General features: G+C 39.0%; 2 protein-coding genes across 6 annotated transcripts; one reads left to right on the top strand and one right to left on the bottom strand.

The window, feature by feature from the left end:
- Window positions 1–6,144: 6,144 nt before the first annotated feature.
- smyd4 (SET and MYND domain containing 4) lies at window positions 6,145–10,550 on the bottom strand. 5 transcript variants are annotated; one of them, XM_027006506.2, is made up of 10 exons: window positions 10,362–10,550; window positions 10,034–10,178; window positions 9,729–9,818; window positions 8,632–9,607; window positions 8,136–8,366; window positions 7,724–7,893; window positions 7,349–7,490; window positions 7,069–7,185; window positions 6,759–6,882; window positions 6,145–6,540 (listed from the first exon to the last, which is right to left on the bottom strand). In XM_027006506.2, exons 1-10 carry the CDS (start codon window positions 10,493–10,495, stop codon window positions 6,411–6,413), a joined length of 2,259 nt encoding a protein of 752 aa, XP_026862307.2. In that variant the 5' UTR covers window positions 10,496–10,550; the 3' UTR covers window positions 6,145–6,410. The 5 variants fall into 5 exon arrangements, with proteins under 5 accessions (XP_026862307.2, XP_081558963.1, XP_081558960.1 ...); XM_081702837.1 differs by lacking the exon at window positions 10,034–10,178 and having other exon boundaries at window positions 10,362–10,384; XM_081702834.1 differs by lacking the exon at window positions 6,145–6,540 and having other exon boundaries at window positions 7,349–7,543; window positions 7,724–7,916.
- A 720-nt stretch (window positions 10,551–11,270) lies between these two features.
- On the top strand, window positions 11,271–13,565 carry LOC113575124 (olfactory receptor 52K2-like). The gene is made up of 2 exons (XM_027006451.3): window positions 11,271–11,338; window positions 11,751–13,565. The coding sequence occupies exon 2, from the start codon at window positions 11,791–11,793 to the stop codon at window positions 12,787–12,789; it is 999 nt and encodes a 332-aa protein (XP_026862252.2). The 5' UTR covers window positions 11,271–11,338; window positions 11,751–11,790; the 3' UTR covers window positions 12,790–13,565.
- Window positions 13,566–15,241: the final 1,676 nt, after the last annotated feature.

Below are 15,241 nucleotides of genomic sequence, written 5' to 3'. Positions count from 1 at the left end.
AGTAAAGCACTCTCCTTCTCTAAATTCATGAGGTTAATTACTCTATGGCTTCAGGTTAATATAGTCAAACCGCATTAAAAACGAAACAAACAACCCCCCCCCCCACCATTTGCTGTTAGCCCGCTGAGTTTAAAGGTAGTCTGGAAATTTTGAATTAGAAGCTGGAGAATAAGCTAACTTCAGCTAAATCCATCCATAGATTTTTGGATAGCTAGAAAGAACATCTTGTAATCGCTATCAGGTTACATTTCTATTGTTTTGAGCAGAGGTCGAGTGAAGAGATTCCCAGTACAGGTAGCTCTGTCTTCTCACTTTGTGCCTGGTGTGTGGCGTGTGTAGAACAGAGATTTACTGCTGAAATTCACAAGAAGAACAGAAAGTGTTGGGGTTAGTACAGTACAGCTGAGAACCAAGAAGGTCATAAATACCAAGTAATCAAGGCAATAAATACACCACTAAGACAGACACTGACTGTATATCAGTGGAAGGAAGAAATTAAATACTTTAGACTTGTAAACAGATTTTTTGTTCTTTATAATTATTTATATTTATCTGTCATATCCATACATGATATCTGTAAAAAAATAGCATATATAATACATCCCACACAAAAGATTCTTCCAAACAGCTGAAGCACAGCTCCACAGTGGTTTCTAATGAAAAAAAAAAAAGATTGGATCATTATCAATATTAGATAATATTCAAATGCATGATATCTTTTTCAGTTTGGTACAGAAAATTGGTATCATGCCATCTCTAGTTTTTAGTATAGGCATAAGATCTTTTATATGTGTGATGTGTTGTTACAGGAAGAGATACACGTGAATAAGCACTTCATTGTTTCTGGACACCTGTGTTGCGATCATATGATAAAGTAAGTAACTAACTAACTTTGTGTATGTATTCAGGTGCTACTACTAGTTGTTGAAGTGTTAGTATATGCACAATTGCTGTTTAGTTCGTTGTTAGTATGAAGTGAGTGGGCTGGTCCCATTCCATTATGTGAAACTAATGGTTTAGCACAGGATATCTGACGCATTATCCTGTGTGGAATTACAACAACAACACAACAGCAACGTCACTAATAATAATTCCAATTTTCATACATGTGATGGGAATTTACTTCCCTTTTAGCTAAAATACATGCCTTAAACCTTGTGTTGCCTCACTTTACTTTTGTTTGTACTTTTGTTTTGGATGAAGGCTGTTGTCAGGGCTGTTTTATCCTGCTCTGTCCAGGACCTCCTTTCCCTTCCAAGTCCTAATTATGGATTTCACATATTAACCCTTAATGAGAATGAAAAGTCATTAGGAAGAAACATTCTCTCAATCCTCCAGCTGCTGTCATCCCTGTCCTCTTTAAATGAACACTACCTTCATTTAAGATTCACAGCTCCAAGACTAGCCTTCAATTAGCAAGTTTGCTTCATCCATTATAATAATGACTCCAACAAGCAAATTAATGACAACTGTTTTATTAGAGATTCAGTCTGTACCTTCAGCCATTATTTGGCACATTTATTAGAAAAATAATTAAATCAGATGTATAATTAAATACTGAAATAAAGAAAATCATAACAGCGAATGATGTTTAATGTTTAATATCTAGTGTATGAATATACAGCAAACTGATCTGCTGTGGGAATCATTATTCTCCTTAGTGCTCAAATTCTTTCCCCAGGATTTTGTGGAGAATACATCTATACTAGAAACTGTATGTACTGGGTGTATATAGCTAATAGAAAGCCCACTGGTTCAAGGCAGAAACTATCTCCATTCCAGTCCGGGTCAACAGGAAGGCTAGGAAACCAATCCCATAGACATCTGTCTGTGTTTCAAGTGACTCAGCTGATGTCCTTCTGGATACACAATACCCAGAAGAAACATTTTGGTCTTGGTTTATTATTGCATTATATATAGCACATGATTCAATTACACCCAGATCAGTGGCACGGAGTCCAATGAATGCTGTGGTCAGTCTGCTGCTTCTTAGCTGAGGGAGGTAAAAAAGAAGGGTTCTACATGCCACTTTAGCAAACGCTATTAAAATACCCAGCTGCAAACACTTACTAATGACTGCTCATCCTTGTTAACCAATTCTAATTGTCTATCAAAGTTTCAATTCAGAAAAGAAATGCCAGTCATTACAAACCTAACTGAACCTTTGAATCCTAGCATTTGTAAGGGTGATGTTAGACTCCCTGTGGTCATTCATTCATCTACCTGTTTTGACCTTGAGGTTGTGCAGTACTGCACATGATTGACAGCTGAGCATTGTGCTTATTGAGCCCAGAGAGCAGCTCACTCATCTCTCTGGCAATTCTGACGACACCAGCATCAGCAAAACACACCCACCTCTCACAAACTGTGACAACTCCTCCTACCTTCCGTTCACCACCCAGCTGAACCGAGACTCCTGTTCCAGGCATTACCACTAGCAGTGGAGCTTTGATGGCGACAAACATTCCAAAATCAGCTTCTGCACATGATGCAGAAAGGTTCACTTACCTGATGGAAATACTGGGGGGAAATCAGCTGTAAATAATTGATCGGACGCGTCTGTTGCCCTTGAGGAGCAAACACACACACATCCCACCCCCACCCACACCAGTGGAGTTCAGCATAGGTGGCAGACATTCCAAGAAGAGAGGAAAGCGCATAGACTTACAGTAGAGCAGATGACCCAGGATCAGATTCTCATCAGTGTCTCCTGATTTATTGTCATTATGTACCATTATAACGCTCATTACAGTAACATATATGTATTATATATCTTTTCCCCTGTCTCTGATCTCAAAGCTCTGATCTCTGTTCTGTAAGTGAATGCTGCATGCAAGGACGCAGGAAGGCATCTGTGCAACTGTGTTTGTCTTATTCCATGCAGACAGTATATGTGGTCGTGAAATCTACAGGGGATTGTTGTCAATACAGGAATACCCTCACTGACAGTAACGAGACTAGGGAACCCATGTGTGTAGGAGGATGAGCAGTAGGCTAAATCTCTTACTATACTGAGGTCACTTGTGATGAATTCATTGCACTATGACTATTTCTAGTCAATATATAATCTTCGGGATATGTAATTAGAAGATACATTATTAATTCTAAATTACAGGATGTTGAATCGGCATTAATAATAGCAAGTGTAGTAAGTCAGTTATCATTGAAGGGTGTTGCTGCTTTTTTCTTGCCTGTTTCGAGACCTGAATGAGAGTGAGAGGTCACGGCACAGTACATATCCCCCTGAGCTTCATAATCACGTTAGTCACTGACTGTTACACAGATTTACCGGTACAGGAGCCTTGAACAGAGGATGAAAGCAACCAATAGAAAAGAAATGGCACTGATAAACACCATAAATATCCACTAATCTGCAGCAGGTCACTGGACTTCATGCTGGGTTATCATACTGTCTCTCGATCACCATCATGTGTTCAGAGTAGAGGCATGTAACAGTTGTCCTCATTTAGCTGGGTACAGGAAAGATCTATGAGGTTGCATAATGTTGGCAAACTTATCAGCACAAGTTGATTCTGTCCCTTTCCACTGGAGTATTACAGATAAAAGAAATGCACAGAGTGCTTAGTGTTCTACACTTTTATTCAGACATGAAAGATTTACTCCAAGCATCGTACAGCTGTTTAGAGTCTTGGTTTTGACTGTAAATATATGCTGTAAATATAAGCCACATCCTGCAAAACCTAATAATTGATATGAGTTATGTCAGTGGATCTTAAATTTAATCTCTAAGGACCTTCTTCCTTAACAGGAATTTTTTAACCTGCTCTAACATGCACGAATCAGGACACTGAATCACCAAGATGGGCCAACCAGCACTGCCAAATGCCATCATTTAATGTACAATGTGACAAACTGTAAGGGACCAGCAGTGTGTATGCCACAGGAAGTATTCACTGACTAATGTAAGATTTACTCTGCTAAGAATGCATAACACATGCATTCTGGATAATTGGATTTTCCTACTGAATACACTGTTTTCTGCTCCATTTCTATTTTGGGAGTGGGGGTGTGTAGCAATACCACTATATCAGATACTCAGGTAGTGGCAAAGTTCTGTTTTCCCAAAGGATCCATAGCACAAAATATGGCGCAAAAAAAAAATAAAAAATTTCTATCACTATGTACCCTCTTAAACAGACACTATGACATGTCTAGGAAAACAGGCTCTGGGTAGTTAGAGTACAGTATACAAAAGATAGCAAAATGAAATAGATGAACTCATATTCTTCCTTATGGCCCACTGCAGGGATAGGCAATCTTGCCACAGTCTAGCAGGATTTAATACATCCATGTTCAACTGATCCTCAGCATTGGATCTGTGTGCCTCCTACATAAAAGCCTGCATAATGAGTAGCACTCCAGAAGGATTTTCACCTGGGCCTGTAGCGGAAAAAGTGTCTTGATCACATGGAGGATGAAGAAGCCGCTTAAAGAAACTTAAGGCACTACAAAAAAAACTAAAAATGCTCTAAAAAACAATAAAAAATGCAGTAAAAAGAACAAAGGAAGACCAGATTACTCCAACATCTTAACTGTCCTGAGTACTACTTGATGCCAAAAGGATGAACTTGTAATCGACAAATAAAGTAAAAAGGTTTACTTTACTGCTCCTCATTTAAAAATATGGGTATGGTTTAACTTATCTTAAAGTGGGTCTACCACAAATTTGAGGATAGTGTTTATGACCAATTAATAGGATCAGATTAGTTGTTTCCTTGAATTGAATGGATCAGAAAACTCTTGGTTCCTTGTCTAGACTGTAGCATCATCCTCTTGGTAAAGACAGTGTTTATGACCAATAAAGTGTGAGAAATTTGGTGTTCACAGGCTGGCATTTATAACATTAAGCCCCTTCTTTTCACAGAGGCCATGATTTGATAAAAGTTTGCACATTCAAAAATACATGCAAATTTGATAACACCAGCAAAAAAAACCAACAAAACAAAACAAAAAACAAAACTCTTCAAGCACGTAACAGGATTATAGAAAATAGGGTCTTTCAAAAGAGAAAAATAGCACATTTGTCTGTTTTGCCAGTTTCCCTGAATGAATGCAATTTGGCACATTCCCACCTGAGGGAGGAAGTCAGCGTCAATGCAAATAAATAGTACCTGCAAACCGATTTAGTGAGCCTGACAGAAGAGACTCTGAGAAAAGAGAATTGAGTAGATCATTATGATTCTGACTGATTGTGTTTAACTCGGAAGCTCTTAAATATTAGTGGATAAATTCTGTTTTCCCAAAGGATCCATAGCATAAAGATCATCGTAAGATGACAATAATTCTATCACTTTGAACAGTCTTAAACAGAGACACTCCGCTATTTCTAGGAAATCAGGCTGGAAAACAGGCAAAGTATACGTTATACAAAACAAGCCAAAATGAAACTGAGGAATTAATCTTCTTCCTTCTGATCATTCTGATTTATTGTGTTTAACCATGTAGCTCTTAAATATCCTTAAATTCTTCTGTTAAACTAGCAACACTAACTCAGCAATCTGAAATTTAGATTGTCATAGCAATAGTCATATCTAACAGTTTCAAGATTCAAAAATCAAACTTTGATGCCTGACATGATAATTCATTAATTTATCCACCACTCAGCACAAGCCACTGGTTTCCCTGAATTTGCTAGTGGCAGTCATACATGGCACACATAAAACTATCGCCCCGCTCACAGATGACACTGCATTTCTTCAACAAAATCAGTTCCACAGCATCAGTACGTTAGCCTACTATGCAAAACAGCAAAAGAGATAAATATTTATATTTCATTTTTTTCCTTCAATTTCAGTAATATATGCATTAGCCTCTAGTCTAGGCTATTTAATTAGGATATGTAGACAAGTGATGCTATTGTTTTTTTTATTACATTTTTCCTGTATGAAACTTCTGAGTTGATTGTGTTGAATCCATAGCACTTTTATTTTTGCAGCTCTGTGTAATATAAAACCGTGACATCATTATTGTTCTGAAGCCCCTACTCCCTGCTTAGAGTGGATGCACAAAGCTTCATAACCTCCCTCCTGGAACACACTACAGTGTGACATTTTTTCCTTTCAGGCTTTTAGAAAGGATCTAAGAAGTGGTTTTTAGACGGTTGATAAACAATCAGGCCTAGAGTAAGAGTAAGCAAGTTTAATAAAGACTGCCCCCTGTTGGTTGAAGGGGGCATAAAAGCAGTCTTCACAGGGTGGTCAGATCTGATGCAACTGCACTGTGTTAACAGTATCAGTTAAAAAAAAACACAAAACAGATCATTACATTTATTCACAAAAGTATCAAAAACACATCCATAAACACCCATCACTACTCTTACAAATAAAACAGCAAAGCTGAAAAACAAAGCAAAGCGTTGCTAAAGCTGTGAATAGGCATGTTTTTAAATATCAGCCGGTTCCATGCAGACAGGCTTCCATGTCCTTCAGCTCCTCTAGCTCCTCACAGTGAGGGTCACAGTGCAGGGACAGAAGACGGCGTGCCAAGGGAATCACTGACAGAGCAGACTGTCCATCTCCTCTGCAGGGTTCAAAGCAGCAATTCATGACAAAAAAACAAAACAGCCCCTTGCTATATGTTTAAAGAAGTATGATATTTAAACTTAAACTACAGAGGGTTAATTCATACTCAGAAGATCTTAAAGACACAGGCAAATAACAGCAAACTGGTTTGCACCATGCACAATAAAGCTTGGGCCGTAAGAAAAATTGCTTCTGAACAGTGTTGAAGTGCCTTACCCATTAAAATGCAACTGTGTCAATTTAAAGAGCTGCCGTCCCAGCTCCAAACTGTCCTCCCCGTACTGGGAACGAACAGCAGCAAGACTGCGTTTCAAATGCCATGCAGCTTGTCTCCAGTCCCCTGAATGCCAGACAAGCTCGGTCATGTGTGTTGCCTTCACAAACATTCATGCATACACACAATTCCTTGCAGCATGTTTTAAATCCAGTATTAAAAATTCGAGGTTCCTATGAGATGATGGAAAAACGTCAACGATTCGAGCTTATTTAAAAGGGGAAAGCCCGATCTGCAGAGTGCTCTCCTCACCTGAGGAGGCATATGCACGTGCAGTTGCATCAGCCAGCTCCCCTTGCAGGGGGTGAGTCTTCATTAAGAAGTGGTCTGCGTGACTGGTTGCTTCCTGTAACATCTGCAATGCCCCATCTAACGGGCAGAGCGAAACAATTTGTGCTTTCAAAATCTAATCCATTTCAAACTGCCAACTTATTTTTAGACATCAAGGCACATTTAAATGGATTTAAATGGATTTCTTTATTCCTTTGAAAGATTAGGTTAAACCTTCCCTACCACGCATTAGCTCCCTCACCTGCTCTCTGCTTCTCCATGAGTTCCAAAGCTTGGTCTAAGAGCTGCCGTAGGGCCTGAAGCTTTCTCTGCATTTCTGTATTTGTGGTTCGACGAGGACAGGATGACTGTGAGCATACATGCACATCTGTATCTGTACCCATCTGAAATTACAAGAAGGGCTCCAGATGATCTCTTTAAAGCTGCAGTAGATAACCTGTACAAAAATAACTGTTATATTGGCCAACACATTTTAATATGGGCATTATTATTAATATAAAGCATTTTTGTTGTAAGTGCATGAACAAATGGATGATCTCTGCTTACCAACAACAACAACAACAGCAACAAGTATTTCATTACATCAAACAAGGGGCACTCTGTGCTGGAATGTTACCTGAAGAGAGCTTCCACAGCTTTCACACCTGAGCTTGCTGAATGCTGATGGTAATGTACCAGTTCCATCAGCCAGCTCCAGAGCACAAGTGTCACAGTGGCACTGGAAGAAGTACTGCTCCAGCAGGAGGTGCTGTCGCTTCCTAACATCCATCCTGCTATAGTGAGGGCCTGAGGGAGGAGGACAAGATGACCTGGGTACATTCATAAAGGACAGAATAAATGGCATAAAAACACTCAAATATTTTGCTGCTCTTTGAAAATGCGATGCTATGACTTTCACCCATTCTTTATTTAGCCTAGTCTTTTTCAGTTCAGGTCTATGTCAGTAAAGGTAACTCGTATTTTTGTCATTGTGTTCTGCTAAGTTTAAATAACTGGTTTTCAGAAAGACTGAATTCACCAGTCCTTACCATAGCAGTGCAACAGCTCCTGTCCTGCCTCAACGTCTCTACACGTTCGTATGCTTACTGCAACACCTGGAGTAGAGGAACCCAGAGAACTTGGCTCGGCCGAACTGAGACCCAGATGGAAAGAGATGCTCGTGTTGGGGCAGCAGGAGTGGTTGAGCAGACTGAGAATGGGGAACAATGCAGTGGCGAGGCGGACCTCCCTGCTGGACTGCACTGCTAGACTGCTGTCCTCTGGGAGAAAAAGTGATCCACATGTCGTCTTAAGTTAGAATGATTATGTACAGTTTTCGAAGGCCCTCGGCGGGTCTTTATTTTTGTTTCATTCCATTGCCTGGCCAAGTAAAGGCCTGCAGACGCCTTTTTCAGGTTTGCTGGGAGTGGAAGAGAACAAAAGTGCGGACCTGCCTGAGAACCTCTGCTCTTATGTACCTTCAAGAACTAAACCTCTGAAACGAGACTTCATGCATTTTATGAATAAAGAAGAGTTACAGCTGACCTTTATCTCTGATTGCTGTCACAGCCTGAGCATTACATCGCAGTTGCATCATGTGTCTCAGAGCTACAGCTCCCAGCATGCTCTGGTCAGGCCACTCGTGTCTGTTTCCTCCTTCCTGTTCATTACATGACCATGTTTCTGGTCCCACGTCTTTCATACTCTGACAGAGCGTTGCCATGGTGAGAGCCAACAGGAAGCGTAAGCTGGGGGGGTGTTGAAGCACATGTGGTAATAAGCTATAGATGCCCAAGTACAATCTGCCATGATAGCAACTTGAATGCTCAGAACACTCGGAACATCTTGACACTGGAGAGACTCCTTTACTCTGCTCAGACAGTGAGCCCAGATAACTTTCTCCACAGGAGCCAGATTCACTGTTGCTTGCCTCACTGTTGTTATGACTCTCTCTTGCCCTTTGGACCTCCTTCAGCCCAGCCTTTAATGCCACTCGCAAGGCCAGATGTGCCAACACCCCCAGGGTAAGCAGCTGCGAGCCAGATGGGCACTCCCAGCGGTGGTACTGCCTCCATGCCTCCCTCCTGCATGTAGGTCCACAGTAGCAGGCATAGCTGCAGTCTTGACACGGCACAGGGCTCAATGTTTGAAGCAGGCAGTGATGGCAATGTATGTGTTGTGTTCCGAATACGTGGGCCTTCATGTGCTGTTCATCACTAGGTATAAGAACAAGGCTGAAAGCCTCGTCCTCAACCACTACTTCTCCGGCAGACTTATTCTCTGCTACCAGCAAGTGGCGACCTTTCTCAGGTGTGAAGTGTACAGACACGGCAGCTGACAGTTCGGTAATACTATTCTTCTTCTCATCAGTCTGTGGTGTATGCTGCTTCAGCGATGATGCGTTACACAGTTCATGCTTTTGAAGCTTATTCACACACTGTGTGTGCCTGTTTGTGAGTTTGCACTGCAGGCGACTAGGATAGCCTTCGTCCAAAGCCCTTTGGATGTCCTCCAGGCATTCCTAAATCACAGACACAGCAATGGATACCTTGCTCGGATACACAAACAACAACAAAAAATTAAAGCTATGGACCCCAAAAAATATAAATCACAAATGACTTAAAAGTGAAAAAGATTCTCACTTTGTAGAGGCCAAGGTGGAAGAGGGCAGCTGAGCGATTGGCATAGCATAAAGACAGCTGTTCTGTTTTATTTCCAGCATAACTCACACCCTGGAATACAATAAACAAGTAATAATATAAGATGCAAATAAACTTTTGTTTAACTAAGGGTTGGTTTAAAGGAATTCTATGCTATGGCTTACATAAGTTCAGCCCCAGATATTAGTCAAATTCGAATCATCAGTGACAATGATGTGGTGCATGGAAACAATTAAGATTATAGGTTTGGTTCCATTACTTTCAGATAGAACTGTCGCTTTCCTTACCTTAGAGTAATATAGTGCAGCAGACTTGTAGTCCTTCAGTTTAAAGCTACGGTTACCTTGCTCCCTACACCTAGTTGCAGATTCTGCACATTTATTCCCATCGTACCTCTCAGAAATTCGTAACAAAACTTCAACATCATCTTGCCTACAATGTAAATAAATATGTTAAAATAGTATAAGAGAACAAAATCTTTATCTTACTAGAAAAGACCATAATCAAGCAAAAATAACACATCAGCTAAATAAGGTGAAAATGTAATGCAGAATGTGAAGATGGAATAGACAAGACAGCTCAATACACAGGCCTATAATTTAGCCAGCTACTAACTTTACTTGTGACTGTCCGTAGCGGTATATCTCGTCTATGTCAGCCAAGAGAGAAAAGCTCTCTCTTTTCGCAGATCCTAGTCGAGTCCATTTTTCTTCAACATGTTTCATCCACTCTGGGCAGGGGAGATCCATTTAGCTGCACAGCAATATTTGCTAAATATTTCTGCTATTATTTTCCAGTCTGCATTTCCGGGAAGTAACGTAACTTTCGATGAAGTACTAAGCGCAACATTTCAAAATACAAGCAGAGCCAGTCTAACTTTATTACCGACTATTCAACATTTCGAATATGTTTTTCGATTTTTTTTGCAGTCTAGGTTACATTAGTTTCAAAAAATATTAAAATTCACAGAGGAGCTTTTACAATCCGGTTGATTGACGTTTCTTTCAGAGTTTTTAGTTTATGGAAAGATGCATTTATAATGGATCAGCATGTATTTACAAGTATTAAACAAAATTACAGCTCCCACAATTCAAAATATTAACTGAATATTATCTGAATTCGTTGCATATATAATTACATCTAAGTTATTTTCTCCCTTTAGGTTACTACTAGCATAGTCATTTCATTGTCTTTTTGCTCTTTTTTAACCGGATGTACTTAATAATGTTATTCAGTGTATATAGCTGCACACATTATTGTCTTCCTAACATATGCAGCTGCAAGACAATGATAATAGCTGCTTAAATATGGATCCACAAAAATATGAGCAGACAAATAAGATAATTGGCTACAGTCATCTACAGTGCATAAATAATCTCACATCAGTAAATTATGTTCACAATAATGAATGTGTTTTCCATCCAGAGAATTGAAGTTATTTGCATTATAATGACATCTCTGGGGTAAACTGTGGCATATATTTCCAAAGAAGGTTGAGCTATTGTATTTTAGGGCACCACATCTCTGTGTGGTAACTTCTCCAGTAACAACTAAGACAGCATTCTTTGTGGTCTCTATAGCTTTCAAAAGATGTAAGTATGCAAATACCAACATTCTGCTGTCCTAGTAGATATGTAGTTATGTGATTTTTAAAAAAGCTCTCATTCTATGTTTTATATATTCAAAACAATTTGTGGTATCTAGGGGTTATCAGGAGTGTGCTTAGTCTGATGTCTTCCCTGCACACCTGAACCGACTCTAAACAGTTTATAAGTAACTACTGAACTGGGTCAGGCGTGCTGGAACAGGGAACACTTGGAACTGTACAGAACAGTGGGACCAGTTGGGGCTGGTTTTCTGGACACATATCATGACATATCATGTAATTTTTCATTATATTATTTAGTCCAGTGATAAACTGTACCTGGAAATATGTCTCTACATGTGTGTAATTAATTGCCTATATGGCATTCAATGGGTAAAAATATTTCTGAACTTTCACAGCAAACTGGAGTGCCTCTGAGCAAGAACAGAACAAGTGGCTATGCAGAATCCCAAAAATGTATTTGAAAATAACACCCTTATTCATCTACCAGGCTTTTATATCATTGGTCTCAACTCTTTGCCTTATGCAAATGCATATGTCATTTTCTTAACTGTGCTTTATATCCTCACCACTGTGTTTAACTGTTTTGTTATTTGTGTCATTTGTATTGACCATCAGTTGCATTATCCTAAGTTCATTGCACTTGGGAACTTAGCAGTAGTTGACCTTCTCATCAGCACCTCTCTCATCCCCGCCATGATTAAAATCTGTATTTTCAAGGACACTTTTATAGAAATTAAATTGTGCTTAATGCAAATGTTTATATATATTGCCTTTATATCACTTGAATCACATTCCCTTGCTGTACTTGCCTTTGACAGGTTAATTGCAATATGTTTTCCCCTGAGACAGAATGTCATTAACACTACCACCACCATGATTTCTATTATAATTGCAACATATGTATTGAGCATTAGTGTCGCAATGGGATGTCTTGTAAGTTTGATTTACCTGTCTTTCTGTAATTCACTTCAGGTGAACAGCTATTTCTGTGACTATGCACCAATTTTCCGGCTAGCTTGTAATAATACTTCAGTGCAGTGGACCTACGCCACGGTCTTAGTCTTGGTTGAGCTTCTTGTGCCACTGAGCTTCATAGTTCTGACATATACATGCATCTTAATTGCTGTATTTCGAATGAAAAGTGTCCAGAGCAGGTTTAAGGCACTTGCCACATGCACAGAGCACCTTATGCTTGTGACTGTTTTTTATATTCCCATGCTGGTTATTTCTATTTTAGGATATTTCCGATTAGGGTTGAACCAAGATGTGAGAATAGCTGGTTTGTCGTTGTCTTCCTGCATCCCACCTTTTGCAAACCCCATTATCTACTCACTAAAAACCAAAAAACTCAGAAACAGGGTTTATTTTGTCTTTGAAAGGATTTGCGTCATTAAAAGATACCTTGTTTATCCACTTCACAAAAAGTGCAAGTGAAACTGAAAAGGGATGTTTTTAGGCCTGAAGTGGTAGACACTACAAGAATAATTATAATGACCTCCTGCAGTTATGATGCTTTTCACAATTATTTTGAAGAATATCTAGTCCTAAGGCAACTTCAACCCACTATTTCACTCTATCTCTGAGAGCAATGTTTACAAAATGTTTGATTCACTTTTCTTGTTTAAAATGGACCCAAATATTAAAATAAAAAACATATAAAAACATTTTTGGATATGTTGCCAAGAGACAACATTGACACAAAGGAAGGGAATAACACTGAGTGTTATATACTAAGCTTTTGATATAGCATTATTTTTTGTTGTTTTTGTTTATTTGGGATACTAATTTATTTAGACAATCAGTGATGGTGATGATTAAGTCGTACACATGGGTACAGACGATGGGGCTACGTTCCGATAAACCCATCCTAAGGCAAGTTTTATAATATGCTACTGTATATCATAGCCTAGTCGAGCCTGTCATGTCCTACCTTAAACTTGGTTAAAACACTTGCATTAACCGCTGGGCAAAAGCAATAACACAAAGCATGTTTTCTATAAAAAAAAAAAGTGTTGAATATCGATATTTGAGGCAGCAATACGAATAATTGGTAAGATTCAGGTAACCTCTATTAATGTGTCCTCCAAAGGTTTCTTCCTTAATCCTGCCCAGCGAGTTTTTCATTGCCATTAGTTATATGGACCCATATGTTTGTAAAGCTGCTTTGTGACAACATGTGTTGTAAAAAGTGCTATATAAATAAATTTGACTTTGAATTACTTCATATCACATATGGAATGTCATTTATTTCAATTTAAATACATAAAAAGGGAATTATGAAACAAATCATCTATGTGCAAATAAATAAGTCATTAATTTGGTTGGTAGTTATCCTTGCTGTTTGGGGAACAGTGATTGCCACTGCCCATAGAGTATGATTAAAAAATAAGGTAAAATGTCTAGAGTATTTTCAAACATTGTTAATATTATTCACTCCAAGAGTAGCTTTCTGCCCGTGGAAAGGTCCAGAAAGCTCAAAAGCTGAAACTGCCTGATTTATCATCTTCAGGCATACTGTATTCGCATGTCTTAGAAGAAGCATGCGTTTGCCTACATCCTCCCTGGTTGATAGCTGTGATATGACAGGTGAGAGCTAGCTATTTGGTGGTTGGTGATTGGCAAACTGACTGAAATATGGTGAAAAAGCAAGCAAAGCTTTAACCTTGACACATCAAAGGTTCACTAGTGAGTTTTAATACATTATAAGTAAATTGCCATACATAGAATGTAATCACATTTTTGCTCATACTGTGCCCTATTACCTACATATGAATTAAAACCCTAAAATAATCTAGAAGGGATATAAACTTGCCTATATAGGTCTCAGGTACCTGTGAGTCGTTGCTACTGCTTTCTCTTTGGTTGACATCTTTGGCACAGACATTTCAAGTTGTTCTCCAAAGCTGCCAAGTGAGCCATTAATTGGCTATTTTTAAAAAAGAAATGACACCGGTTGAACAACAAGGTGTCCGTCATAAAGCAAGAGATATAACAGGGGAGGCCAGCGCCCTGAGATGCCAGTAGTTACTGTTGCGCCCTCTGGAGGTGAGCTTATTAATGAAACGTTATTAATGTTATGACCCCAGTAAAGTGATTACCCACATTGCCCACCTTGAATAACAAGTCAGCTCTCATCAAAGGGTTGATTATAATCTGAGGCATTGTAACAAGTCCTATAAGCCTATGCCTTATTACATATTTTTAAATTTTCTTCATGTTAAATTTCATGAATCGATGTAATCGGGGGCCATGATATTTTAATACCATGTGTTCACTTATAGATAGTGGCATGGTCACAAAAATCAGCATAATCACACAGATTCCACCCGCTGATCATATCTGCACATGGAATGGTGTGGGAAACGTAGCAAAAAAAGAGGAACATAGTGGTAAAAAGAGCCAAGAGTTATAAAAGGGGTTTGCTTAAAGTCAACTGAGAGAGCAATATAATTATGTAAACATAATGGAAGACTTTGTAACTAATATAAGGAGGGTTGAATGTATGGGAAAGAGATAATTGATGCATGAGAAAGAAAACCTTTACACCTGTGCATTGTCTATACCTGCACTAGTGTGTTTATAGCTCTTAACATCTGTTTACCTCATCTAGTCATTCTGTCTTGTTACTTTTAGTCCCTTGATTTTGTTTGTATTTGTCATTAAAATGCTTGTGCACCAGCATTCTGGAGTCAGGACAGCACATGAGCTGCCTCATGCAGTGTAGCTCTCCCATGTCTGAATGTACCCTCAAATTTTATACTTTGGCACCTGCAAACAAAAGGAATGAGCATGCACTCATTTTTGCTTTGTGCCAAGATCTTCATAATGAGATCAAGACCTTGCTTACATATCATTGACTCACCACGTCATTGCACACTGGGCCAGA

This window comes from Electrophorus electricus, chromosome 19 (assembly GCF_041902795.1).
Source record: "Electrophorus electricus isolate QZ-2024a chromosome 19, ASM4190279v1, whole genome shotgun sequence".
Lineage (NCBI taxonomy): Eukaryota > Metazoa > Chordata > Actinopteri > Gymnotiformes > Gymnotidae > Electrophorus > Electrophorus electricus.
This window is presented reverse-complemented; position numbering and strand designations above follow the sequence as displayed.

What these genes read in the sequence shown, in the direction of transcription:
- LOC113575124 (XM_027006451.3), top strand. Translation starts at nt 11,791, where the DNA reads ATGCAGAATCCCAAAAATGTATTTGAAAATAACACCCTTATTCATCTA.
- smyd4 (XM_027006506.2), bottom strand. Translation starts at nt 10,495, where the DNA reads ATGGATCTCCCCTGCCCAGAGTGGATGAAACATGTTGAAGAAAAATGG. An exon ending in TCCACCTTGGCCTCTACAAA is followed by an intron (nt 9,608 to 9,728) that starts GTGAGAATCTTT and finishes TCTGTGATTTAG; the next exon opens with GAATGCCTGGAGGACATCCA. An exon ending in ACACAGTTGCATTTTAATGG is followed by an intron (nt 6,541 to 6,758) that starts GTAAGGCACTTC and finishes TGAACCCTGCAG; the next exon opens with AGGAGATGGACAGTCTGCTC.